The 27627-nt window shown below is 43.1% G+C and overlaps 3 protein-coding genes across 6 annotated transcripts; 2 read left to right on the top strand and 1 right to left on the bottom strand.

Moving 5' to 3' along the window:
• Positions 1 to 969: 969 nt before the first annotated feature.
• LOC128764781 (polyribonucleotide nucleotidyltransferase 1, mitochondrial) lies at positions 970 to 8448 on the top strand. 2 transcript variants are annotated; one of them, XM_053874913.1, is made up of 29 exons: positions 984 to 1089; positions 1150 to 1203; positions 1371 to 1431; positions 1501 to 1575; positions 1655 to 1760; positions 1844 to 1893; positions 1988 to 2051; positions 2273 to 2320; positions 2380 to 2493; positions 2725 to 2911; positions 3070 to 3121; positions 3204 to 3261; positions 3770 to 3866; positions 4463 to 4565; positions 5161 to 5231; positions 5326 to 5362; positions 5430 to 5496; positions 5661 to 5750; positions 5814 to 5867; positions 6487 to 6596; positions 6662 to 6733; positions 6834 to 6897; positions 6962 to 7045; positions 7145 to 7228; positions 7313 to 7419; positions 7509 to 7564; positions 7640 to 7718; positions 7787 to 7834; positions 7904 to 8448. In XM_053874913.1, the coding sequence occupies exons 1-29, from the start codon at positions 1085 to 1087 to the stop codon at positions 8051 to 8053; spliced, it is 2247 nt and encodes a 748-aa protein (XP_053730888.1). In that variant the 5' UTR covers positions 984 to 1084; the 3' UTR covers positions 8054 to 8448. The 2 variants fall into 2 exon arrangements, with proteins under 2 accessions (XP_053730887.1, XP_053730888.1); XM_053874912.1 differs by having other exon boundaries at positions 970 to 1203.
• A 552-nt stretch (positions 8449 to 9000) lies between these two features.
• LOC128764886 (serine/threonine-protein phosphatase 4 regulatory subunit 3-like) lies at positions 9001 to 16723 on the top strand. The gene is made up of 16 exons (XM_053875138.1): positions 9001 to 9406; positions 9874 to 9929; positions 10396 to 10494; positions 10575 to 11198; positions 11378 to 11455; positions 11966 to 12082; positions 12163 to 12279; positions 12760 to 12891; positions 12963 to 13065; positions 13153 to 13194; positions 13268 to 13426; positions 14534 to 14703; positions 14780 to 14919; positions 14987 to 15135; positions 15194 to 15321; positions 15466 to 16723. Exons 1-16 carry the CDS (start codon positions 9265 to 9267, stop codon positions 15571 to 15573), a joined length of 2364 nt encoding a protein of 787 aa, XP_053731113.1. The 5' UTR covers positions 9001 to 9264; the 3' UTR covers positions 15574 to 16723.
• Positions 16275 to 27392, bottom strand: cfap36 (cilia and flagella associated protein 36). 3 transcript variants are annotated; one of them, XM_053875139.1, is made up of 12 exons: positions 27045 to 27392; positions 26720 to 26784; positions 26466 to 26567; positions 23409 to 23523; positions 23261 to 23348; positions 21100 to 21262; positions 19262 to 19351; positions 18956 to 19037; positions 18744 to 18892; positions 18522 to 18686; positions 17652 to 17747; positions 16275 to 17491 (listed from the first exon to the last, which is right to left on the bottom strand). In XM_053875139.1, exons 1-12 carry the CDS (start codon positions 27148 to 27150, stop codon positions 17408 to 17410), a joined length of 1305 nt encoding a protein of 434 aa, XP_053731114.1. In that variant the 5' UTR covers positions 27151 to 27392; the 3' UTR covers positions 16275 to 17407. The 3 variants fall into 3 exon arrangements, with proteins under 3 accessions (XP_053731114.1, XP_053731116.1, XP_053731115.1); XM_053875141.1 differs by lacking the exon at positions 17652 to 17747; XM_053875140.1 differs by lacking the exon at positions 19262 to 19351 and having other exon boundaries at positions 16276 to 17491.
• Between the last annotated feature and the right edge of the window lie 235 nt (positions 27393 to 27627).

Below are 27627 nucleotides of genomic sequence, written 5' to 3' on the forward strand. Positions count from 1 at the left end.
TCATAAGAGCAAATAAAACAATAAAATGGAAATTCAAACATAGGTGTTATTATTATTATTATTTAAATATAAATGTCTAAGTGGTGGAACATGAGAAAGCATTTTGAGAATCAGGTGGTTCTTTTATAGATAACTTACACCACTAATGAAAATTTCAAAATACAATGAGAAATGTGTTTGGAAACTAAACACACCTTCTCTGTATTGTACTTCCCGATCGACATCCTGAGAACAAACAACGTATATGTGATGTTCTGCCTTAATATGAAACCATACAACTGAAGATGACTTCTCAAATCCTGGACTCAGACACTATGTTTCACATCGTTATTGGCGTGACTCATCAAAATATTGAGGAGTCACACTCTATAGCTGAAGCAGTTCCGACAAGCGCCTTTGTTCTCCTCGTAATTTATTACCAAATAGTGCCATCTAGTGGTCAGAACTTCGTTGCATCCTCAAGTTGCAACGAATTGAATGGACAACGTCACGCAGAAAGCTCGTGAGCGGTGATCCATGAAGTTGATGATGTGATGGGCTTTTAAAGATTTGATCTGACGATTTTTTCTTTTCATTTCTGTCAAATGCAGCTATCAAGCTGCGATAATTATATCCGTTGATCGATTCTTTTTATTTTATTTTATCAGTAATCTTCAACTGAAGAAATGAAAAGTGCCCTTTCTAAGATACAACTTCATATGATTATACACTGCATTCCATTTTAGACTAGTGTCACATTACAACATTACATTAATACACTGTACCGAAATCTGTATTTTTGAGCAAAATCAGGAAGGTACGTCACTTATCAAAAAGGTAACGTGCGGATCATTAATCCAAAAGTTAAGACTCGGTTATAATAGCGACATGCAACATTTGCATTTGAGCAGTCATGACTGCCCGGGCACTTTTCATCGTTGCACACACTCACCCCAGACGGACCAATCAGATGGTTCCGACCGCAACCTGGTTCCGCACATGTGACGGACTGCAATGGAAGCCCACACAGTCGCGTCTGGACCGTAAGTCACTGACTGGATCCATCGTTTTTCACATTAGATTTGTCCCCCTCGATCGGAGACATATGAGGTATTTACGACAACTTGGGCGCTTGTTTGCCCGCCGTCATGTGCGCTCATGCCATCACAGTGTTTACAGCAGCCATCAAAACCCACGAAGTGTGGGAGTAGACCTTGGAGAGAAGTAAGTGCACTCCACTGAGATTTTAAAACGTCACCTATCTATGTAATGTGTGAAATAAAACGCACTAAGATCGTGCCCTTTAGTGGTGCACTCGTTAGATCTTGCAGTTACCTGTGTCAACATCCAGGGTGTTAACTGAGAAATGGTAAGTTTCGTTCTTGATTTAGGAAACTGGAGATCTCCTCTGGGAGGTTCGCCCGATTTGCGGATGGATCAGCTGTTGTTCAGGTATATACTGTACTGTTTTCAGTGTGTTTAAATTCCATTCAATTGAATTCAGTGTGTTTTTTCCCTCAGCTCGGGGAGACGTCTGTAATGGTGACAGCTGTAAGCAAAAGCAAACCCTCACCTTCACAGTTTATGCCGCTTGTGGTATGCAAGTCATTATCATCTGTCTGTTATTTGACCTGTCAGAAATATATTTGTCATTTTATTATACCTTTACCGACAGGTGGATTACCGACAGAAAGCTGCCGCTGCAGGACGAATCCCGACTAACTATTTGAGGCGAGAACTTGGTACTACTGACAATGAGATTCTCACCAGCAGATTAGTCGGTAATAAGAAAGAAAAACTCTCTCAGTTGTCACAACACTCTTTAGCTTCTAATGAGTTCTAATATACTCTTGTTTTTTTTCAGACAGATCCATCAGACCTCTCTTCCCTCCTGGTTACTTCTACGACACCCAGGTTCTCTGACTATGCTTCTGTCTTCAATAACTGTAACTATGCTCTTTTTGTGCATCAATATTTATGTTGATTAGTATTCATGTTTCTTCTTTAGGTTGTGTGTAATTTGCTTGCTGTCGATGGTGTCAACAATCCGGATGTTCTGGCGATCAATGCAGGTGCAATTTAAATATTAATAAATCTTTAATTATTTTTTAAAAGTTTTTAAAGTTTTCCAGTGTCTTGTTTATTTCAGTCACACCTAATTCCATCCTAAAACAAATTATATTTTTTTAGTTCATGATCACCAAATTAGTTAGAATGAAATTAAATAATCCAAAATATATAAATCACTCTATTAGGGAGGCTAATAACTGAACTGTTTTCCCTCCACCTCCAGCATCTGCTGCTCTGGCTCTCTCTGACATCCCATGGAATGGCCCCATTGGTGAGTGGCACATCTCCGTTTGAAATACATTTTGTTTCCCCTGTGAATCTGGTGTGCAGGTGCTGTTCGTGTTGGCTTGGTGGATGGAGAGTTGCTCATCAATCCCACCAGGGCGGAGATGATGTCCAGCACACTCAACCTGATCATCGCTGGGGCACCCAGCAGCCAAGTGGGTAAGTTCAGTGTCACCAACACTAACACATTACTGAGAAGACATTTACTTGCTTTACTCCACACAGCCATTTGAGGCATTTGCTTTTCATGTCGTTTTTTCAATACTCTTCATCACACCTCCTTTTTGGTATGAAAGATGTGTTGGAAAGTAGTGTCAGTGTAATTGTCTCCAAAATTGTCTGAAATCTGATGAAAATATGCCTTGATTTTTTTTCCCCCGTGTCTGTCAGTGATGATCGAAGCTTCGGCTGAGAATGTTCTGCAGCAGGACTTTTCTCACGCGGTCAAAGTAGGAGTGAAACACACGCAGCAGATCATATTTGGCATCCAGCAGCTGGTCCGGGAGCACAAAATCACCAAGCGCACGCCGGTCAAAGTGTTCACGACTCCAGCTGAGATGGTGGATCATGTCCGACAGTGAGTGGAATTCAATCATCAATTTTACTCAGAAAAGCTTCTTTTTTAACTGAGTGATGCTTCATCGATGAAGATAAACATCTACAGTCTAAATGCCAGAGTGTTATACACAGTGCTTTAATATGTGCTACAATATCACCTGCTGTTTTGTCATGCAGATGTGCCTCAGAGCGGATTTATGCGGTTTTCACAGACTACTCTCATGACAAGGTGAAGTCTGACTTTTATGTTTGTTTCATTCCCTGCTTTGTGTTGTTTGACACATTTGACCAAACATGGCTGAAAATCTTAGGTGTCGCGAGATGATGCCATCAACAAAATTCGACTAGAGACAGAAGAGTCCCTTCGAGGTAGGAGGAAACGGTGTTGGGAACTTTCTCTCAAATTAATGTGAATCAATAAACTAAAGTATTGTCTACTTATTGTGTACATAAGTTGTCTGACGTGTTTTTTGCTTTAGGAACTGTACCTCATCTTTTAAAAACATTGAGTACACACTATTTATGAAGAGTGTAACGTTCAAATTTATATATCATCAAAGATGGTAAAGGAAAAGCGGGTTATTTTCAAATCATAATCAATTATCTGTTTGCAAAACTCCCTAAATATATAGGAAAAGCACTTGGACAGGGTAGACCTCTTTATGTGTTGACACCAATTTACTTTTAATAATTGTTATAATTTTTATGCGTAATATTTTTGTGATGTGTTTTTTCCAATATGTTTTGGTAAACATTCCGATTGTAATGTGAATGTAATGGCATGACATTTGGTAAGGTGCCCATGGACCGAGAATTATTGGACGACCCGCTTGACCGTGAAGTCTAATAACGTCTGGTCTGTTTTTTTTTTCCTCAGAAAGATTTCCTCAAGCTGAACCCTTTGAAATCGTTGAGTCCTTCAACACTGTCAGCAAAGAAATCTTCCGCAATCTAGTCCTCAATGAATACAGGAGGTATGACGTTTTAAAAAAAATATGCAAGTGTTCTGTGCAATTTCAGTTTTAAGATCAAGCAACAATACAAGACAGATGCTAACGTTACAGAAATAGTGGTGAGAGACATGTGTTGACGTTGAAGATGGAGAGCAAACTAAAGAACACACCAGTCGTGTTGGGAAGTTGGGAACGTTTTTTGCGACTGACTTAATGTGCACCGATGAGGATTCATGCCACCCTCTTTCTCCCACAATTCTTGCTGTGTGACCTTGTACAGTATGTGATGGATGTACTCCACAATGCAATAAAATGTGTTCTGCAAATACAATAATGCACCACAAGTCTGAAGTGAGCGCCGTGAGACCACTGCGTAAATTGCAATCTACTCCCTCATACCCAGACACCGATCGAAATGACTGTATTTGGACTTCCAACCCATGTGTCACACGTTTGGGCTGTAGTTCATTGTGTTCTGCTCTCTCCATACAGCGCACAGTGTCACTCTGTGTGTCGGGGGGGGCTGGTCAATCAGAATCCAGTGTCCCCTGTGCCACTATAGAAAACCCGCCACTGTTCTTGTCCCAAATGATGTGTCTATGATTGCTTGTTTTCAGGTGTGATGGAAGGGAACTGACAGCTCTGAGGAACATTTCTTGCGAGGTGGACCTTTTCAAGCCGCTTCATGGCTCCGCCCTGTTCCAGAGAGGACAGACTCAAGTGAGTCTGAGAACGTGTCATCTTCCGATGAGGACATCAGAAGTGTTTAAGAAAAAAAAAAAGAAAGAAAAATCACTATATATTACACAGTGTATACTATATCTACAGTATATATTATATATTCCAATATAAGATATATATATCACAAGCTGCTGTTACTGTTAATTTATGATGGGAAATGTTTAAACAAACAGTAGATACTGTACATTTGTGCCATGATATTTGAAGAAAATCTACTTTTGTGCAATTGTATATTATTTCATATACATTTTAATCCAGTATATGCCATAAAATTGATATGAATGCTAAAACATTTTCAGTATTCCTTTTATTTATTTGGAGAAGTACCCCAAACATCTGTTTAACTCCAAGTAAAACAAAGGGTTTTAACATGTTATATTATTAGTGAGCTGAACTAATCATATGTAATAAAATGTAACTGTCAGGAACATTTTGACACGATCAGTTTCAAAGTTTTCCTTCTGTCCCTTGACCTGTAATGTTCCCCTTTATGTAGCGTTAGAGGAAACTGAGTCCCTTTCCTAAATGATGCCGACTCGCTGGTGTATTCAAAGTCATTTTTGTTTGCCTCCAGGTTCTCTGCAGCGTCACCTTTGATTCGCTGGAGTCGAGCATCAAAGCTGACATCATCACCACGGCTCTGAGGTGGGAATGCCAATCAAATTCCATTCATAACATATCAAGTATGAGCCTATAGACTGGAACATAACTAAAACTGTTGGGATTTCTTTTTCGACAGCGGCATCAAAGACAAGAACTTCATGCTGCATTATGAAGTAAGATCATTAATGATATTTTGTGTCACAAAGAATGAATCAATGTCATTTGTCTCTTTGGTTGTAGTTTCCGCCGTATGCAACCAATGAAACTGGGAAGCTGGGAGGTCTGAACCGACGAGAACTGGGACATGGTTTGTGTCGCTGCTGTCACTTTATTAAGAATGATCTGTCATGTGTGCTTAAATTAATGACACATGCTTGTGTGTTGTTTTTTTTTGGCTAATTTATATGAATGCTTTTTTTCTGGAGGTCAAAACAGTAGCTGGTTTAGAAATTTGATTCGATGATTTTCCAGGAGCTCTAGCTGAGAAGGCCTTGAGGCCAGTCATTCCTAAAGACTTTCCATTCACGATTCGAGTCACGTCTGAGGTGTTGGAGTCAAATGGTGAGTTTTTTCCTAAAATTTTACAGAAGGTTTATCCATCTCTAAAGCTCTCTCTCCTCACAGGATCGTCCTCCATGGCATCAGCCTGTGGGGGCAGCCTTGCACTGATGGACGCAGGTGAGGAAGTCATATGGTACACAGGATGGGATTCCAGTTGTTAAACTAGTTCATGATCACTGGAGTACTTGCCAGCCACTCTATATACTAATGATCCTCTTGGATGTAGCTTGCATGCCATCAACCTTCCCTTTTTACACATGATATTGGAAGATTATTGCTGCTAGGTGAACCAAAATGTAGGAAAACTAATTTTTTTATTTATTTATTTATATACAGTTGTCCAGTCTTGTGCATGGAAGAACATCTATGTTTTACTGTTAATAATACATTGTTAGATCCACAGTACACTATTTAAGGGACAGATTAAATGTATTTCTACATTTTTGTTTGGGTTTGTTATTAAATTTAAATAAATTTTAGAGGTAAAACAAGTTAAAACATTTTAAACCAAGATTATGTAAGAAAAGATATTTTGTTATTGTGAGTTTTCATATCAAGCTTTGGTGTAATTTTTTTCATGTTTTCATCATTACTATTATTTTGATTAATTTTCACTTTTTACTTTTGTTCAGAATGAGATCACATTTCCCTTTGTTCACTTCATTTTCATAGTGTGAATCGAAAGAAGAATATGAAGAGTAAATGAGATGCTTTCATGCTCACCTCTCTGGTGTAGGTGTCCCGATCTCGTCTGCTGTCGCAGGAGTAGCCATCGGCCTCATCTCTAAATCCAATCCAGAAAAGCCTTCTGAGATCCAAGACTACAGGTTACTCACCGACATCCTGGTAAGTCAGGTTTATCCGGGCTGTTGTCAAAGATTGCTCATCAATTGCCTGAAATGATCGATCAGGGGATTGAGGATTATCTGGGAGACATGGACTTCAAGCTGGCAGGAACAAACAAAGGCATCACTGCGTTACAGGTACAGTGTTTCACATCTGGATCAACATGTTTTCATTCCCAGACTGAGAAACAATAAAAATAAAATCAGGGTTTAATTCATTTCCACTGACTCCGCCCAGGCTGACGTGAAGATCCCAGGTTTACCTCTGAAGGTTGTCATGGAGGCGATCCAACAGGCCACAGGTATCTTGGATTACATAAAGGTTACACTGAAATAGACGAACAAACTCTGACTGATTGATTTCAGTGGCCAAGAGAGAGATTTTAGGCATCATGAACAAATGCATCGCAGCACCGAGAGCCGCGAGAAAAGACAATGGACCAGTTGTAGGTATGTTTGTGAGAAACTACATGCGAATCACGTCAAACAAGAACTTCTAAACTCCTAACTGAGCTTTAGTTGTGGTGTTTTAACTGTATTTTTCATCAGAAAACGTCAGAGTGCCTGTTTCGAGACGCGCCCGCTTTGTCGGCCCTGGAGGATACAACCTTCGCAGGCTGCAAGCGCAAACGGGTAACATTCACCACCTCCAGGCTTAAATTCGTCTGGACAGGCATCTTAAAATCTAAAATTTTCAATTTTGGACTCCCCTGAAAGGCGTGACCATAAGTCAGGTGGATGAAGAGACGTTCTCTGTGTTTGCACCGACCCCCATAGCCATGAATGAAGCTCAAGACTTCATCACTGAGATCTGCAAAGACGATGTGAGTGAAAACTTGAGATAGAATGCAAAAAAAAAAAGAAAAGGATTAACCAAAATATGAAAAATAAACAAGCTATGTTATGTATTCAGCAAGAGCAACAGCTGGAGTTTGGTGCTATATATACGGCCACCATCACTGAAATTAGGTGAGTGGTTGCTCTTTATGTTTAAATCATTGCAGTAGTTCTAATCCTAGGAATGTCTCAATTGAATGTCTATAGAGAAATAGGAGTCATGGTGAAACTGTATCCCAACATGAGTGCTGTGCTGCTACACAACTCTCAACTGGACCACAAGAGGGTGAGCCCATCATTTCTGTTCGGAAGTGTAAAAATTTGAAACACATTTCAAACGTCTTTGTCTTTTAGATCAAACACCCGAGCGCTCTGGGTTTTGAAGTGGGTCAACAGATTCAAGTACGTCTCACCATCCCAGAGGTGGTCATGAATAGGAAGAGTCCCTGTAACACTTGAATTTACTTCCAGGTCAAATACTTTGGACGCGACCCGACGGATGGGCGGATGAGACTGTCACGTAAAGTTCTCCAGTCTCCAGCTGCGACTGTTATCAAGACGCTGAGTGAGAAGCAAAGTATCTCCATGGGATCAAGTCAAACAACCAACTCCAGTTCATGACAAAAATGAGGACTTGTGAAGCTCTTAAAAACAGCATCATGTGAAAGGATCATGTTGAATGCGGGTTTTGAATGAAAACTAGGAGTGTACTTTTGCTATTTTTAATATTCTTATGTCATGTCTTTATGCTGCGTCAATGTAGACAATAAATGAACTAATTTTATGTTTATTTGTATTGATTATGTGTCACATATGGTTCTTTATAAAGTACGAAGGCCTTTGTTCAGTTGTTCTTGGGCGTCTTTCATGTGGCAAATCTTTTTCAAAACCAAAAACGGATGCTCAGCCTGGATCTGGAACCTCTACTGGAACATGGGTGCAGAAGTAATGTTTTCAATGACGTTGGTTTGTCTGTAAACAAAATAACTTGAAAAGATATGAATAAAATATGAGGAATGGGAGAAGAAACAAATGATTCAATTGTGGGAGTGATCCGTCTGGATCCAGGAATAAAAAAACAGATTATTTAACTTCGGGAGAATGGACCATTTTCAGGATTTGTGCCAGACTGGCAAGATGATCCAGGAATCTTGATCTTTTGAAGGATGACTGGTCATTGTGAGGTTGTCTTGAGGGTGGACTGAAGCTCCCTCTGAGTGCTTATAATGTTTATGAACCATTATAATATTACTAAAAATAACCCACCCACTCTAGTTCTGAATAAATTATTTCATCATCATCACATAAAAAGGGGGAGGGGGTAGTTATTTAAAAACTGTAACATTTGAAATGAACATAAAACAATGTCGAAGGTTAAAAATTATTTATACATTACAATAATTTATATAATACATTTTAAATTTCCGTTTTGTTTTGAACGTTTGACAAAAAAATGAAGTCGGAATTAGATGACTCGAAATTGTCTAAAGAAAATAAAACGAACTTGTAAACAGGATGCTGTAGTGAGCGCTTTGATGGACGTCCGGGAGGAAAAAAGAACACAGGATCGTATTACAAGATGGCGGATTTTGGACGTTAACAAGGAGGCCGTCAGAGTTGTTGTGCTCTCTTTTAGATTTAAACCTGGTCGTTTGCACCTCCTGACTAGCTACTTGAGAGCGTAATGTGTTCATGAAGTAGTGACCGATAATTTCAACTGTTATCGGGAGCTCTATTTAACGGTGCATGTTGTGTAACATGCGGCTGGAAAACACCAGGCGGCTGATGTGGTAGCCCGTTAGCATCGTGCTAGCTCCCACTCCAACTTAACCATGTCGGACACTCGGCGGAGAGTTAAGGTGTACACACTAAACGAGGACCGACAGTGGGACGACCGGGGTACAGGGCATGTTTCGTCCACTTTTGTTGAACGACTGAAGGGGACATCCCTATTAGTGCGGGCCGAATCTGATGGTAAGTTCGTGTTGGCGTAGCGACACGCTAATGTCCGTAGTTAGCCTCAGCGTGCTAAAGTCAGCTCATCTGTATGGGCACAAAGCCGCATTTTGAAACTATTTTATTCATTTGTGTAGTTTCTGTTTTGGGTGTTTGGGTCAAATGCGTTCGAAATGTCGCTTTGGGTCGACTGCTTGTTTGGTTTTAGTAACCTCTGGCCCTCAGAAGTCCCGTAAACCTACGAAGTTACATTTGTAAATAAATAGTCGTATTTAAAATCCGGAGAAACGTATGTGTTGGGCGTTTATTTAAGTGCATCCTTATTTATGTTGCTCTATTATTGTATTTGTCGATTTCATCTCTGTAAAATGTGTTTTTATCTTTTGGACGAGAGTCCGCTCAATCTCTCGAAATGCTTCTCAAAGCTAGGTTTAAGTTGTGATTATGTGCACTATTGGAAGTTACTTATCTCTTTGTTTTTGCAGGGTCTCTACTATTGGAGTCGAAAATAAGCCCCAACACTGCATATCAGAAACAACAGGTAAGACCCGGTGGAAGAGGAGTGTCACTTTTACACGTGTACGTGCTACAATTTTAATGTCGCGCTTTGTCGACGTTAGGTGTGATATTTATTTCCTGCTTGTCTTCTTCTGCTATGAAGCATAAATACTAGTCTAACTGACCAATATCGACACAATGGAAGGATTGAACATTTTTATAATGAAGCAACGGTAAAATCAAATTATACTGGAATACTCAGGTTGCGGTAATGTCAACTCGTTTATTCTGTGCCATGTATGAGTTCTGTGTAATTTTGCAGTCGCAAGAATCAATCCACTGAAGCAGTCTGGGGCGTTTGTTCTTAATCTGTGTTTGTCACTGTTTCTCAAGGACTTGGTCACTATCTCAATAAATAAGTAATACATTTAATCGGAATAAAAAGCGTCATACTCTGCTACCAGCCTCCTTAAACTCATTTCTCATGCATGTCTGTACCTATCCTTCAGGACACCCTCATTGTGTGGTCAGAAGCGGACAATTATGACCTGGCCCTGAGCTTCCAGGAAAAAGCTGGCTGTGATGAGATCTGGGAAAAGATTTGCCAGGTACAGTCCGTTCAGTCTGTTCTGTTTTTACCTGTTTAGCATGATTTGTCAGATTGATTTCTTTGCTGTTCCTCCCTCAGGTGCAAGGGAAGGACCCCGCCCTGGACATCACCCAGGATCCAATTGATGAGTCAGAGGAGGAGAGATTTGAGGAGATCCCCGAGACAAGTCATCTCGTGGAGCTCCCACCCTGTGAACTGAGTCGTTTGGAGGAGATTGCTGACCTGGTGACGTCTGTGCTCTCCTCTCCCATCAGAAGGGAAAAACTGGCCCTGGCCCTCATGAGCGAGGGCTATCTCAAGAAACTCCTTGGGCTCTTCAGAGTTTGTGAGGACCTGGACAACAGGGAAGGCCTCCATCACCTCTATGAGATTGTACGAGGGGTCTTGTTCCTCAACAAAGCAGCACTGTTTGAGGTGATGTTCTCTGACGACTGTATCATGGATGTGGTGGGTTGCCTGGAGTACGACCCGGCGCTTGTTCAGCCGAAACGTCATCGAGAGTTTTTGACCAAGACGGCAAAATTTAAGGAAGTGATACCGATCACAGACTCTGAGTTGAGACAGAAGATCCATCAAACTTACAGAGTCCAGTACATCCAGGATATCATCTTGCCTACTCCATCAGTGTTTGAAGAGAACTTTCTCTCTACACTCACCTCCTTCATCTTTTTCAACAAGGTGGACATAGTCAGCATGTTGCAGGTAATAATGATGAGAGCCTTTTAAGGTTCAATTTCATTTTCAGAATATTGCTAATGTTGTGTTTTTTCCAAATTTGAGCTTGTCAGTTGGTAGTGAAGTGTAACTACAAACACGCAACTACAGCTGCATGTGTTTTGGAGGTTTATTTGCATTTAATTTGATGCTGTTTTGTGCTGCAGGAGGATGAGAAGTTCCTCACTGAGGTTTTTGCACAGCTAACGGATGAAGCCACAGAGGACAGTAAAAGAAGAGAGCTTGTGAGTTTGGTATTGATCAATCTATGCTACCACTTCATGTCATGTCATGTCACCCGTTTATCGTCTTTTAATTCTTGTTAAAATGTTTCATCTGTACTTTTTCATAGAAAAAAATATATCATGCTGATTGACCGTCAACATCATATCCGTCCTTTCAACTGAATAACACCATTTACACAAGTAGAGAAAATGGTACTAAAAAAGTTAAACTGGTTTCGTAAAGCTTTGGAAAAAATCTTTAGGAACATAAAGTTTTTTTTTTTTTACAATATTTTTATTGACACATTACAGCAAAAATGTACATCTCAATGATCAATATCTTCTTTTCTCTACTCTTTTTCTCTACTCCAAATTATCGTGACGTGAGGTTTTGAAATAACCATTTGAAGCTACTTGCAGCACTTCTGTTTGTTGAAACATTGTCAATAATTTTGCTGCTTGTTTCCCGCCACTGATGAGTATTAGTCTGTGCCTTTTGTTTTCACTCATCTTATCATCCTGTTCGTGCAGGTCAACTTTGTCAAGGAATTCTGTGCATTCTCACAAACGTTGCAGCCACAAAACAGGGATGCGTTCTTCAAAACTCTGGCAAATCTTGGCATCCTGCCGGCTCTTGAAATCGTCATGGTACACGCCTTTTCTTGGTCTACTTATTGCTCTGGGAAAGAAGTGTTTTTTTCACAAGTCTTATGTGTTGGTTTCCTCAGGGAATGGACGACCTGCAGGTGCGAGGTGCAGCCACAGACATCTTCTCTTACCTGGTGGAGTTTAGCCCCTCCATGGTTCGAGAGTTTGTCATGCAGGAGCCGCAGCAGACGGACGATGTAAGTATGATAGTTTTCCCGTTATTGCACAAGATTTCCTCCGCCATATCATTTGATCATCATGTGATTGTTTCCTAAACGGATTGTTGGATAACAAAATTATAATAAATAACTCCAAATCTTTCATGTATGACTAATGCAGTGACAGAACAAGCCATAATTATTGATATATTTCTAGCTACTCTGACCGCATTCATTCACACACACTGGTTTATAGTGAAACAGAGAGTGGACTTGTCTTTTTCACATCCTCTTTGTGTGTAAACAATTTCTATACTGTATCATAGAGAAAACCTTTGATGTTGTTTTCTTAAAAATGAACCCTTGAGGCATTGCTTTATGCTTGCCCAGGCAAGGGAATGCTGTTGTGCGTAATGGTGTTTGTGTGTTGTGTTTTTCCTGTTTGTACGGCTCACACAGGTGATTTACATGCTCAGTTTGGTTCTGATCTTCAGAGTGTTGTGCTGTTCTCCTTTTCAGGATGTGCTTTTGATTAACGTGGTGATCAAGCAGATGATCTGTGACTCGGACCCGGAGTTGGGCGGCGCCGTCCAGCTGATGGGTCTGCTCAGGACGTTGATCGACCCAGAGAACATGCTGGCCTCCACCAACGTGAGTGCAGATGAGTGACAAACGTGTGCTCTGGTGAATGAATGCAACTGAAGTCTGTTTCCTTCCTTTAGAAAACGGAGAAGACTGAGTTTCTTAGCTTCTTCTACAAGTACTGCATGCATGTGCTCACGGCTCCTCTGCTGGCCAACACAGCACATGACAAGAGCACGAAAGGTGAGATGAGGATAAGGACAAGACGTATTGCACCATCTGAACGTGTTTGACCTGTAGATCACTGATTGTTTTCTGCCTTGCCCAAAGATCTGCAGGAGGGGTCCACCAAGGTCAACCCGGTGTGTCCAGGTGAGTCTGACGTTGCAGATGTGCGTCGAGAAGAGTGATAGTCCCCGGCACTGACCCTTGCTTCTGTGTTCAGATAACTTCCAGACTGCACAGCTGCTGGCACTGATCCTGGAGCTCCTCACATTCTGTGTGGAGCATCACACGTATCACATCAAGACCTACATCATGAACAAAGATCTGCTCAGGAGAGTGCTGGTGCTCATGAACTCCAAACACACCTTCCTGGCTCTTTGTGAGTATAAGTTCTTATTACTTCACAACAATTGACAGACCAATGGACAACAGTGTCGTTAGCTTTCTGGGGGGATGCTGACTGACTTTCAGACCTTTGTGGAGGACACCTTCACGTGAAGGAATCAGCTGCTCCTGCCAAGCTACCGTATTTTCACGACCATAAGGCGCGCCATATTACTCCATCGAACACGCCGGGTTCCCTCTCCTCATTATCCGAACCAGTCTCGTTGCCATGCAGCTCCTCAGAAATGAAGCCACCGTAGTCCTGGTCGGCCGGATGGAAAGATGCCGCCGTTTCATAAAATGAAAGCACCAAGACGGACCTCCTTGAAAATGTTCAATTTTCATTTCTTCTGCTAGCGTCATTGCCTTCAGTCGAATGGTGACAGTAGAGACGCAGCGGTCCTCTGATCAATAATCCATTGCACGAGTCAGTCCTCCAGCTCGGGCCAGCTCGCCTTGTTTCCACCGAAGCTCGGATTCGTTCTTGACTTGGCGTAGCTCGGTTTGCTGTGTCCTCCACTTGCGAGCCATGGATTCGTTGATGCTGAATTCTCTCACAGCGGCTCGATTCCCGTGTTGCTCCGTGTACCTGATAGCTTGCAGTTTCAATTGTGCTTTGTAGGCATGTCTCTTCGCAGGTGCCATTCTCAATCCTTAGCTGAGCCGACATTGTTTTGCATGGTGCAGATAGGGCCACCATATCCCTGCTGGGTACCTACTGGGGGCATAGCTTTACCCTCTTCTTACACGCCCACACTTCCCTTTTCACATTCTCCTGCTGTCCTTTAACACATCCGTGTTTCCACTATGTAACTAGCTTGTCGGCTGGAACCGCTCTCAGTCAGTCAAGCGGTGCAGACATAAGGCATTATGAGGCGCACCATCTGTTTTGGCGAAGATTTAAGACTTTTAATTGCATTATAGTCGTGGAAATTCGGTATTCCCTGTAGAATTATACAGTTACACATGTCAGTGATTCGTGTGAGGAGGCAGACCAGTCTTGCATGGACATCAGACCCATGGAAGCCGAGGAGAGCTTGGGAGCCAGGCTCACCTTTGGTCTGCAGCTGGATTTTGAACAGGCTCTCTGTGCTCTCCATAGGTGCCCTGCGCTTCATGCGCCGCATCATCGGCCTGAAGGACGAGTACTACAACCGCTACATCATAAAAGGGAACCTGTTTGAACCGGTCATCAACGCTTTGCTGGACAACGGAACCAGATACAACCTCCTCAACTCGGCCATCATTGAGCTCTTTGAGTTCATCAAAGTGGTGAGTGGTGTGCAGATGTGGGGCGCTCCTCCCACCGCCACCGAACCGAGCCTCACTGTGGCTCTCACACTTGCAGGAGGACATCAAGTCCCTCATCGCTCACATCGTGGACAACTTCTACAAGGCTCTGGAGTCCATCGAGTACGTACAGACGTTCAAGGGCCTGAAGGGTCGATACGAGCAAGAGAAGGACCGTCAGAGTCAGAGACTCAACAGGTCAGCCGCGTCGCCACTCCAGACCCAGACTTGCTCATGACACCACTGACTTGTGATGACGCGGCAGGTATCGCAGAGACGCTCGCTGTCTGGACGAAGATGAGGAGCTCTGGTTCAATGACGACGACGATGACGAGGATGGGGAGACGGTGGAGAAGAGCCGGATTGAGGAGGAGTTCTCTGACAGCTACGAGAAGTACATGGAGGCCAAAAAAGGTCAGTTGAGTCTGAAGCTCCTCACAGCACTTGCTTCATGCTTGTCCTGTCGTCACAGGAGCTGCCAACGGTGCCAACAACGGGAAGGCTGCCGGGATCCCTCCCGTCTCACAAGCCGTCACTCCGAACAACAGTTCAGCCTCATCCGTCAAGACTGTCTCTCTGCCGGCTACGCCTGTCGTCAAGGTAACCAAGGGGTTCATGATGCCAGGCTCTGAGTTTTAGCAAGGAAGGACAAGTAGTCCTACGTTTTTCTCAGAAAACATTTTTGTCCACGCTTTCTCTTAGTCTTGTCCTGAGGTCAGCTGATCTTCTCTCTCCTCCTTCTAGACTGCTCTGGTCGGTCTGGTGGACTACCCCGATGACGAGGATGATGAAGACGAGGATGAGGAGGAAGAGGAACAGTCTCCCAGGAAGAGACCCCGTCTCAGCTCCTAAGGCCACGTGTTGTCTTTTCTCCCCCAGTGGTGATGTGAAGGACACAAGCTGCTCCTCCTCCTCCTCTGGTTGTCTCAGTGGGTCCTTGAGGAGACCAAGAAAGACCTCATCACCTTGACCATCGCAGCTCCTCCTGATCTCTGCTCCTCTGCCCGCCTTGTGAAGAGAAAGACCCAGAACCTTCTGAACCACCACGTCTGTGGAGCAAAACTCGTCCTCCCAGAAACATTTGAACATTTGACTCAGAAGAGAAAGTCCTCGGATTGAACTCTGTCCACCCTGGAGCTTCGGGTTAACTCACAAACTGCCAGACGGGCCAGTCAGGCTAGCAGGACTAGCCCGTAGAGTTTTAGGAAGCTTGACTGAGCCGCTCCATTGAGGACGACCACGCGATGAGACTCTTGAGCCAGAGGAGCGGGACTCACAATTACACACACACACACACACACACACTTGCATTATCTCTCGCTCACCAGGATTCAGACGACCAAGTAAGATTTTTTTTTTTTTTTTTTATAAACAAGTCAATTGCTCCGATCTGATGTTCACACACACCCACCCGCCGGTTCATATCCGGTGCAAGTTGTCAGTTTAAAAAATGACATTGAAACTGCAGTAAAGTTTTTTTTTGTGCAGCCACCCATTTTCAAAAGTCTGAGTTTTGTATTTTAGGAGATTTTTAAAAAAAAATAATTCAGTAGCATAGCTGCAACACAGAGTTGTTTATCACGAGCTGATGGTCCAGAAAGTTCTCCATGAGATCGATCCAGATGTTCATTAGTTTTTTTTGTCTTAATGTTTAAAAAAAAACTAAATTAACATTTTTCTTTTTGTTTTAACCTGGTCTGCTCATGTCATACTTGTGGAGAAGCTGAAGCATTGGCAGTGATGTTCTCCAGCCCAGGAGCGGCAGAGGGCAGGAATCAAACCTCACACTCTTCAAACACATGTAGCAGCAACAGTGGAGGCACAAGCAGAGATTTTTAGGAACTTTTTTTTTTTTTTTTTAATTTTTGTCGGCATCAGGCAACATTCTGACCTTCTGCTCACACCTGATGGATTTGTACCAAGTGCATTAATTACCACTATTCATTCTTAACATTTGTATGACTTTATTTGATAAATTTTGGAATTAAATGTGACCCTGGCATTGTTTTTCTTTCTGTTTATGGCTTCACTTTTAAGAGCTGCTTTGAGTAATGGCTCGATGATTGAGCAGGAGTCGCACAGTTTCCATACAAAAGGTGGTTTATTAAACGGCATACATTCATGAGCATCACACAGAGACTGAAGACCACCTGCTCGCTGGCCACGTGTTGAGCCACAGCGTTGGAATGACATTCAGAAGGAGCTCTAGACGGCGGCCATGACTCTGCATAGCGCTGGCGTTTCACTGAAGGTGCTTGCATCAGGACATATTTACAAAAACATTACAGTAGCTTCCTGGTGCTCCTCTATCTCGAATCAGCCGGAAGAATTTGGGATTCATAATGAATATTTGAGTAAGTCTGCATTCCATCTGAACTAATCTGGATACTCTTCTGTACGTCAGCTTCGCACAAACTACTCCACCATTCGAACATCGACTGCAAAGCTCTAGCTGAGGTAAGTAGATAGTCACGTGACCTTAGACTGGCCGTACAGATACTTTCAGGTGATCGATAGCTACGCTGCAGAAATGGTGTAATACACAGTCAAATACTGCTGCAATGGACACTGACACAAAAAGGATGACACCACAGAGGAAGAGTTTTTGGAAAAAGCCCTGTGAATATGTGTGTGTGGATATATAATCTCTGTTAAAGGAAGCCACGTGTTTGAAGGTAGAAGATCTTCACTTCTTTATCACTTCCTCTTTCAGCTTGTCAGCCAGATGTTTCCTCTTCTGGAGCTTCTTTCTCTCCTCAGCAGAAATCTCCTGTGAAAGTCACCAAGCTGATGAGTGATCGTCGTCGCAGCTAGAAGAGGCAGCGGGGAGTTTTCAAGCGACACGCAGCTGAAGCGAGGGTTTCTAGGCGCTACTTTTGGGAAATCACTGCAATACAAGTGACGGCCAGCAGAGGTCAGCAAAGAGTCACCTTCGGCTTAGCTGGGTTTGAGGTTTGTGGTGACGCAGGAGGAGGAGGAGGAGGAGGAGCAGACGCTCCATTCCTCTGCGATTGACCCACTGGCTCCTGAGCACCGCAGCAGCACAATGCACAACACAGAGTTTGAGTTGGTCCATGTTCGCGGGTACAGATGACCACAGTTATTAAAACACCACATGGAAACCTAAATATATTCACCAAGTACATAGTGGTGCCAAGTATTGGTAAAATACACGGTAATTGGTAAAATACACTAATTACTTTTTTGCAAAAGCTAGTAATTTATTGCAAAAAAGGATAAATGCATATCAACTTCTTGACATATCTTTCCAAGATATTTAATGAGAATGAGAATAACTTTTTTGTATCTAATTATTTCTTATTATTTTTTTAAATTAAATCTATTTTCATGGAATTTAAAGGTGAAAATGTACATCTAAAATAATCAAATACTACTTCTATATTCATGAATATTTACAATTGCAGCATCCGAACATCAGGTTTTGACTTATCTCGATATAAAAAGATTGTCTTAGAAGCACAGCATTCCTAATAATATTAAAACTGTGAGTGCATGTATATAATGTAAGCATAAAATGAAACAGACGACAATAAATATTAGATTAGATTTAGAATAGGTGGCCTCTAATAGTCCCACCAAGGGGAAATTCAACAAGCAAGATCACATAATGTAAGAGGAAATCACATTAGAGACATGTATTAAGAAAAATACAGAACTAAAAATAAATAAAGTAGATCATTATGGGCAATATGAAAGAAGAGACTTGACTTAATTTGTATTCAGGGCATATTCAGAAGCTCACATTTCAGAGCCAGGTGGGGAACGTACACAGTACGTACCGGGGTGGGCGCTGGTGCTGTGGTGGTGCAGTGTGGCGGCTCCTCCTCCACCGGCGGGTTCTTGTTCTTCTGCTGCTCTTTCTTCAGCGCGTGCAGTTTGTCACGCTGCTGCCGTAGATACGCCGCCCTCTGCTGGACCTGCTCCTGCTCTGACGCTGACAGCTCCTGAAGAGAGGCGACCGTGTCATCAAGCCTGTTCCCTCCACAAACGCGGGGGCGTACCGTGTACGGCTGAGAGAAGCCAGCCTCCCTGTGCGCCTCCTGCAGACAGGACTCTGCGGCCGACTGGCTCTGCTCCGTCTCCTCTGGACTCAGTCTGGAGCCTCGAAGGGCAGGAAGAACTCGGGGTTCCACACCGTTACTGCCACAGCCTGCACAGACAGACAGTTTGGCTCCGTGGACCTCAGAGGGTTCGTCTCAGGGAAACATCTAACCTGCAGCAGGAGTGGGAGGAGAGCGGCTCTTCTCCTCTGAGCTTCCTTCAGCGGCCACTTTAGCCTCGGACTCCCCGTTGACCTGAGGAGAGCAGCACTTCACTAAGCAATGAAACAGGTGTGTGACTGCGGCTACTGAACCCATGAGATTCCACTGAACCTATTCCAAGCATTTCTACTACAGTGCCCAGCCCCCACAGTGAGGGTCCACCGGCCTCACAACAGGTCACGGCAGAGACTAAGAAGCAGCTACTGGACGACAGAGTGAGTGAAGTGAGGGTTTGGGCTCTGATCTAGGTGAATTACCAGACTGGACTGAGTGGCAGAGTTTCCATTCACTAGTGGGCCGCCGTGCCCGTTTGAGACGCTGGAGCCACCTGTTGCCTGGCAGTGGACCTGAGACGTGACAGAAACCACTTTGACTTCAGAGCTTCTAACCAATATTCACAGGTGGAAGAGGAACTGTTCTGTAGATGGACTCCAAAGACACACACACACACACACACACACACACACACACACACACACACACACACACACACACACACACACACACACACACACACACACACACACACACACACACACACACACACACACACACACACACACACACACACACACACACACACACACACACACACACACACACACACACACATATATATATACTGTATTTTCCGGACTACAGAGCGCACCGGAATATTAGCTGCACCCACCAAATCTAAGAAGGAAAATTGATTTTTTTCATACATAAGCCGCACCAGTCTATAAGCCGCGGGTGCACCGTTGCTGTCTGCGCCACAGAAAATGCATGAGAATCACTTCTTGCGATCCTCTAGTACTAGTTCTGAAAACGGGTTACAGTGTCGAGACTGACTCATGAAACAATCTTGCCAATATTCTGAACTCCAGTCATGAACTCCTCACATCTTATTTACATTTAAAGTGTTCAGAAAGCACTGTTTTCACCCTCCAGTAGATCGTCTCTGTCAGCAGAGCTGCGGACACGCGGGCGAAAACAGCACAATTAGAGCGCTTTAAAGGTAAATAAAACACCCGTGATGTCATCGGTTTGATGTGACGAAGCTCAATATTTTTGCCAGCAAAGAGTGTGCTCATTAGACTGTAACAACTCGGGATGCTCCGAGAGACAGGGAGAGCACTCAGCTGAAGCAGCTGTCTTCAACCTCTTTCATGAAAGTTTTCACTCTGGATGGTTGCAAACGTTTCAGATTCAGGTGGTGGACCGCGAACGCTGCATCTGACACACACCAGACTGCAGCGGATTCGGCCGCGGTTGATTCCGTCTTAAAACGACACCTGAGAAAGGCTGCTCATCTGGCGCGGTGAAATTAATGATCATTTCTCGGGCAATATGCTTCGCGTTCTGAACGTCACGCTCAGACCGGCGAGTGTCGCGAGTGACCGCTGGTTCCTGCAGTTTCACTTTCATGAGCACCAGAACTGTGCTCCGTCAAGTGCTGGTGTTTTAAATATCGTATTGAATTCGTGGCGTTGACGCCTTTTAACGTGCATGTGCTGCAGGATGCAAACGCATTAGACACGGCGTTAGACACGGCGTTGCCAAGCGAGTGGCGAGTCGGGAGGGAGGAGCGGACGCATCACAAACCGCGGGCGGTGCCTCATCAGACCGGCTGCTGTCACATGTGATGGGATTTTGTGACCGGCAATGACAGGCAGTGGTCGGCATTCACAGATCACAACCAGTTCAGCCTTTCATAATCGGTGGCCGATTGACTGGAATATCCCTGTAAAAATCCATATATTAGCCGCATCGTTTTATAAGCCGCAGGGTTCAGACCGTGAGAAAAAAGTAGCGGCTTATAGTCCGGAAAATACGGTATATACTTTACACACACTGTAAAAAACAGAAGGTTGTGGAGAGATATAGAGGACAAGTTCAGAGACCCCTTAATATGATTCACTCAGCTGAGTACACAACAAGGTATCAGCATTTTCTGACTTGCCACCTCCAGGCAGGAAGATCACTGACTGCAGAGCATGAGGCAGGTTGCTAGTTGGATCGGACTTCAGCCAAAAGGCTCACCGAGTATATTTTAAGTTTCCAAAGTTTGGCAGCTTCTCAAGTTTAATCTGGCGCAGGGCTCGGGTCAGCTCACCTTGGCAGCGGCGCCGCTGGGCTGGTGGAGCCGGGAGGCAGAGCTCTGAGAGTCACCGCTGTGTGCCGAGTGTTTGTCGGAGAAGCTGCTGGACGTGGAGCCCACCTCCTCCTCCATCAGCAGCTTCCTGGACATCTCCTCCTCGTACTCTTCTTTGGACTTTCTGAGAGGAGAAAGAGAGCTTTTCACTCACTCAGTGGTGAACAAAGAGGGATCTGGGCCCCATTTTCCATCTAAATTCAAATGTTTTTGTCCCTCAAAGTGAATATGTAACAACATAAATATTACCCATAATTCTATCAAAACCACTTCATCAAGACCTTCCAATGTTTATGATTTAGTTGGATCATATTTCAATAAAATAAAATACTGATATGAAATAATAATGAAAATAATAGCATAATAAAATAAAATATGTCAGCAGCTAAATCAAAGACATCTAGTTATCCAACTATCTGTCTTCCGGCTCGCCGCCACTTCCCTCTCCGCCTGAGCCCAGATAGCTGGGATAAGCTCCCACGCCCATTACAGGAATGAAGGGGAAGAGAAATGAATGAACATATTAGACCAGACTTGTTTGTCAAGAGGCTCTGACATCACTGTGATCACAAATTCTTCACATTAATTGTGAAATTAAGTCAGTTGGATCACATTGCGTGAGCTTTAGAGGCCTCAGAGAAGTGGATTATATGGTGGTTCATACCTGGTTTGGCTCTGAGATCCATCATCTAGAGATGTACAGAAGAAGCTTCATGAGACAGATGGAACTCTGAGCTGTCCGATCTTTTACTGGAAAACAACACGTTCACTAATACTTCGAATCATTTTGAAGCCGAGAGCGCCACCTACTTAGATCTGAAAATTAGAGCACTGTCTCATGAAGCTTCACCTTCATCCATGAATGACACGCTGCAACCCAGTCAAGAAAAAACGTAATTGATTTAAACATACAGCACATGAAAGAAAGAAGGTGCCGCTTGAAGCCCCAAACAGCAACAATTCAATGCCAGCGAGGTAAAATAAAAGATTACTTCTTTGTTCAGGGAAAAGGCCTCTGACCCAAGGGAAGCGACCTTGGAACCCATTTTTGGGTCCTGACTCGCAAGTTGAAAATCATTCTTAGACCCAAATAGCAAAATAAAGTTACACTTATGACTATATTACCATAAATAAACTACTTATTCATGTGTACTAGCAGCTATTAATCATTATAAAGTAGTTATTAGCATCTAGTACAGCCTGTATCTTGCCACAAGTTCACTCTAAGCAACACCATAACTACCGACAAATAACGGTGAATAAGCAGGTGTTTTGTCTATCAATGCTTAATGTATGTTCCCCAATGTAAAGTCTCGACAAAAACTTCTAATGTTTGCTCTGTTAGTACAAGAGATGGGAGAAAAAAAAGGACATTGCGCCAAGCTGAAATATGGTGATCCAGTCACACGCACTGAACACACACCTGCCTGCTGAAAGCAGACCTCTGCACGCTTAAATACACACTAAAGGATACACCTTGACTAACACTACTACTAACTTGATAAGCCAAGACACAAGAGATTATCACATGCATTCACAGCAGAAGCTCCCAGATCTGACAACAAACAATGATTGAACAAACAGTGATTCAGAGCGACGCGGGTGAGAAACACCCTCAGACGTTTCGACATCTCTCCGCGCCCTCTCACATGGCCCATGAAACCCCCAGGTTCAGTTACAGTTGGAATTTCATTCCCTCAATATCCAAGAGCGTTAATCCAATCCCTCTAATGGTGTTAGAGGAGTTTGTCTAAGGTCCATTCAGGCAGGATCACGCTGACGTGGGAGAAGTCGGGTCAGTCTGGATGGACGGAAGTGAGAAGATAGTGGCGCGCTAATGAGCGGCCGAGCACCCAGATAAGACAAAGGGGATAAACTTACTATTTTCTCAGTTGCTAGTCCAGTGTCAATCCCTCCAACCTAAATTAGCTGGACCCTAAGGAGCTTAACCACAGCCCTGTTGGATGCGGGCCGTTCTTCTGGGCCATGCAGCCGTGGCTAAATCTCATTTGAGAGCAGAAGCAGCAGATCCTAGCACACTGGGCACCGGCAGATCTGGGGCATAGCAAGTCCTACACGGTGCCAGGTCCAAACAGTCATGTGTGTGGGGAGTGGTGCTTACTTGAGGACCTCCTGGAGGATTTTCATCTCCTGCTCCTGCAGTTCTGACATGACGTCCACGCCGTCGGTCAGACACTCGGGGAGGGCTCCTGCATGGGACGGCAGGTTACAGTACACTTGCTTTCGCCTCAGTGTTAACAGAGACTCACCGTTCCTCTCTTTGATGACTCGGAGGGCCTGAAGCTGCAGCTCCATATTTTTCTGGACCATCAGGGAGCGAAACATCTGGAAGTCGTCTGTAGCCAGGACTGGCAGGAACACGGACTGAAGCAGAGAGCGACCATATATTAGTAAAAAAAAAATCATGGTGATGCCTTCCACCAATTTAACTACATTTTCACATTGCATTTTATATTTCAGGAATATACAGTAAAGGAGGTTGAAGTGAGAGACATGAAAATCCTCAGGTCTTCAATAGGAGTGAACAAGCAGTATATTAAAAGGCTGAAAACACCCCTTTGTGTGTTTAAAATATGAAAAAAGAGGACGACATATAGTCAAGATTGTGGATCCACAGGGTCTCCATAAAGTCGATTCAACACTTTAAACATGTGTTCCAAAGGCTGCCAGATTTGCTTCCGTGTACTCAGAAGTTCTCAAGGTTTTCTTCACATCTGCAACACTAAAGAAAAGTCAGGCTGTAATACAGTGGGTGGTTTTACTTGAACCAGGGTTGTGTTAGCAAGGTCGGTCAGTCGGATGTCAGGAAACTATGACAACACAGATCAATTATTACACAATTCTTTAAAAAACATTCCAGTAGTGGCCAGTGTACTGTGCGTCCACAATCATGCTCCTGGCCTGAGCTAGTCATGAATTGTTTTATTGCCTTAATGCACCTCTTTCACTGATTCATTCAACATTCATGTCAATGAGTTGCTCTTTATCGACCACCCACAAAACTGATAAAACCGACTGCATCTCTGTGTGGAAAAGGACCAAGATCCCCTCAGTTTGAAGGGACAAACTCCCACATATCAAAACACTTTATGGGCTCATGATCCAGAAGCCCACTGCATGTCAAGTCGAGCAACACCTCCTGGACATCCCTCTAATGGGTCGGACCCCACTGACCCACAATGCTTCACAACACACCATAGTTTCTGTGCCCTTTCACTCAAAACTGCTCTTTCATCCCTGAAAATTTACTGTGAAGGATTCTTTGGCCTGATATTCTTTTCATTCTGTGCTTGAATCTGCTTTTTCTTGCACATTATTTATAAGGTCTTTTGTATAGCTTTTTGCACTTTATAATGTTATTTCATTTTATTGTTACATGTTGTGTACAGAGCATGTTATGAACAGAATTTCCCTCAGGATTAATAAAGTTTTCTGATTCTGATTTCCACTTGAAAATCAGTTACCATGATCACAGAATCCATTTCTGATGCTGTAACCCAGATGATACTAAGTCATCTGGATGGCTTTCCTTCATCCCCTTGACTGGAGCGACTCTTATCCTTGTTAGCCATTTACAAAGCATTCACGTCACGTTACCAGTTTGAAGCATTTGACTTCAGACTTATATAAAACATCATAGCATACAACGATCAATACACTGAAGCCATTGTTTACATAGCAACCTATCAAGTGTCATCCAGCCAGTGACCTGGCAGATGGTCGTCTCTGGACAGGATGTACTTACGATCCACTCATGTTAACAAAAATGAAGCTGCAGTTGTACTTAGATCTAATCTGCCACAGCGGCTCGCTGCCTATAACCAAAGGTCTGCTGCCCCCATCAAGGCTAATGCCCAGTAAATCTCAGAGAACAGCCTTTCATTTAGCTTCTGCTCAGTCATCACTTGTGCCAGGCTCAGTATCTCTCAGGCTCCACTTCATTTGCTCTTTGCTTTCTCATTCATGCTCCTGTGGTTCGGCCAGCTGCTGCTGATCTTTGTTTAAGACACCGCTGTGCTCACAACAATGCGGCATCTTAAAGGTCTTTAATGGGATCACAGCCTGGGAGGATCCGACTCCACCAACCAGGAAAGTCCACATTACACCTGACCGCTTGTGCCAAGTGTCATCGAGAGCATTTGTTCACTGGAATTCACAGCTGATATTGGTGGGCAGAGATTCACTGAATTACAATGAAATGATCTCAACTCAAGCTAATAATTTATTTTTCATATGTGATAGATTGTAATTTTCTAAACTAATTTTCAATAATTTGTAAGATGGGAATATTTTCTAGAACAGAAGAAGCTTTGGATTTTTTTTTCTCTCTCTCTTCCTCTCTTTAAAAAAAACACACGTGTAGAATATAGCTAGAAATGAAAAATAAAATTCAAAATCCAAATACCAAACAAAATCTATCAGCATCTGCAGGTCAGGTCAATAACTCTACATAAAAAATAAAATAAAATCAGCCTGGATCTATGGAAAAAAAATGCATCACTGTCAGCCATGTCTTCAGATTTTTTTTTCCTTCCTTTTCTTTTTTTTTAATAAAAATTCAGCACTTAACATTGACACCTGTTCAACATGTCATGGGAATTTCTGTTCAGAAGGGAATATTTGGTTAATATAAAACATGTCAAAAGCAATCCAAGAATTTCAGCCAATAACAACTAAAAATAAATAAAAAACATTTATCATAATACTATTTTAACATGTAAACCTTTTGTGCAGCTGTCTCATACAAATCCATTTTTGGACAGGTTGAGGTTGATACAGTATAATTTCCATTTACCAGTCGTGTCTATATACTGGAGCGTACGATCATAAATTTGGAGGTTCATTTCCAGTTTGTAAAGCTGCATCACCATGGGTCGATCCAGACCGGCATGTTTTTGAGTTTATTCTAGTTTATGTCGGCCGTCACTAAGTCATAGCTTTTACCGGAGCACTTTCAATAACTGGAAACACATATTTTGATATGCAAGCACACTCCAGTGGCACCTGAAGTGAAGGCGCCGCTTAAATCCACCCTGATGCCATGTTTATATAATCACGTCCAACAAATCCAAATGAACTAAATGGCTTTCAATCAGAGAGCATGACAAAAGTACTGGTCGCCGCATGTCAACAACAGCAGTGAAGCCAGGACGGAATTTGTTGTTGGATCTGTTCAGTGATCAATGGCTGATGGCAGCGGAGCATCAGCATACATGGGATTGCGTGAATAAATCCCAACCTTGATTCACCCCTTGGGTTATCTGGCAGGCTATTGATAGAGTGTGCGAAGGGGGAGCTTAGCATACCTGCAGCGTTTTGGATTTGGCAAAGGGAGAGGTGCATGCCTCCAAAAACTGCTGCTCATTGATGCCAACCTCCTGCATGTAGTTCTCCAACAGCTTCTCGACCTGGACAGGTAGAGCAGAAGAAATCCACGTGAGACTAAACAGGCCTGCTGCAACAGGACTTCAGGTTTATTTCAGTGCCACTATAGTCGCTACGACTGCCACACTGCACAATAACGAAATGCACAGAGAATAATTAAAAAAAATGAACTCACCAGCTGCTTGTATTGCTCATGGATTTCAGTATATGATAACTTGTTTTCATCTTCATCGTCAAAAACTGAAAAATATCAGAAAAATATCAGTATTTTCAACTTGAGGTTTGATTTACTAAACTTTCCATTGTTTATTAAGCAAATATAATCTCTTAAACTTTGTATAGATCGGGGAAAAACATTGAGATATTCTTTATACGTTGAAGTGAAAGTGTCGTGCCGATGATAAAACAATCATAATAATTAGCTTAGCCACCATGCTAACTGTGCTAAGCTAAATGCTACCCTGTTCTGAAACGTCTGTCCATTAAAAACGTGACATTACCCGAACACTTGTTCTCCATAAAGTCTGAGACGGGTATGACCCACTCGGGACTCCCCAGGTAGCCGACGATACTCTCCACCACCCACTCGCTGTCATCCTCAGCCATGTTGGCTGCTGCTGCCGCGGGGCTTCGCTAGCAAGAACAGCCCACTTTCAGCGCCGCCGCGCGGGTTCGTTGCTTCAGCTCCACCGCGGTAAGAAATTAGAGAGTCCCGGCGGATGGAACCAGACATCTGGGGGATGTCTTCTTCATGCGACGACTCGTCTCCGCTGCATGCTACTCGGGATGTTTACGTCCTGCAGACTGGACCTCGCAGAGATATGCGCACTCATGAATTTGCCCTGGAGGGCTGGTGACGCCTAATCGGTTGCCATGGTAACTGTGACGTCAGTCCTCTGCTGCGGCTCGCTGTTGTTATTATTACAAGGGAAATGCAGTGTAAAATGATTCACAACATCAACCCCACTGATATTTACATGCACTGATTTGTTTTTGTTTTTCAGGTCCAAATACAAATTGAATTGTTGACTGAAAAGAATATAAGAATTACTCAAATTAAACAAACAACAGCAAAGATAAAGC

This window comes from Synchiropus splendidus, chromosome 9 (genome assembly GCF_027744825.2).
Source record: "Synchiropus splendidus isolate RoL2022-P1 chromosome 9, RoL_Sspl_1.0, whole genome shotgun sequence".
Lineage (NCBI taxonomy): Eukaryota > Metazoa > Chordata > Actinopteri > Syngnathiformes > Callionymidae > Synchiropus > Synchiropus splendidus.

Bases quoted from the DNA above. Each gene is read 5' to 3' on its own strand.
- LOC128764781 (XM_053874912.1), top strand. From the start codon at position 1,085: ATGAGGTATTTACGACAACTTGGGCGCTTGTTTGCCCGCCGTCATGTG. The intron at 2,494-2,724 runs GTAAGTTCAGTG...CGTGTCTGTCAG, and splicing joins GGCACCCAGCAGCCAAGTGG to TGATGATCGAAGCTTCGGCT. The intron at 5,363-5,429 runs GTAAGATCATTA...CTTTGGTTGTAG, and splicing joins ACTTCATGCTGCATTATGAA to TTTCCGCCGTATGCAACCAA.
- LOC128764886 (XM_053875138.1), top strand. From the start codon at position 9,265: ATGTCGGACACTCGGCGGAGAGTTAAGGTGTACACACTAAACGAGGAC. The intron at 9,930-10,395 runs GTAAGACCCGGT...CCTATCCTTCAG, and splicing joins CTGCATATCAGAAACAACAG to GACACCCTCATTGTGTGGTC. The intron at 14,920-14,986 runs GTCAGCCGCGTC...ATGACGCGGCAG, and splicing joins CAGAGTCAGAGACTCAACAG to GTATCGCAGAGACGCTCGCT.
- cfap36 (XM_053875139.1), bottom strand. From the start codon at position 27,150: ATGGCTGAGGATGACAGCGAGTGGGTGGTGGAGAGTATCGTCGGCTAC. The intron at 21,263-23,260 runs GTAAGCACCACT...TTCTCCTCTCAG, and splicing joins ATCCTCCAGGAGGTCCTCAA to AAAGTCCAAAGAAGAGTACG. The intron at 19,038-19,261 runs GTAATTCACCTA...TGCTCTCCTCAG, and splicing joins CTGCCACTCAGTCCAGTCTG to GTCAACGGGGAGTCCGAGGC.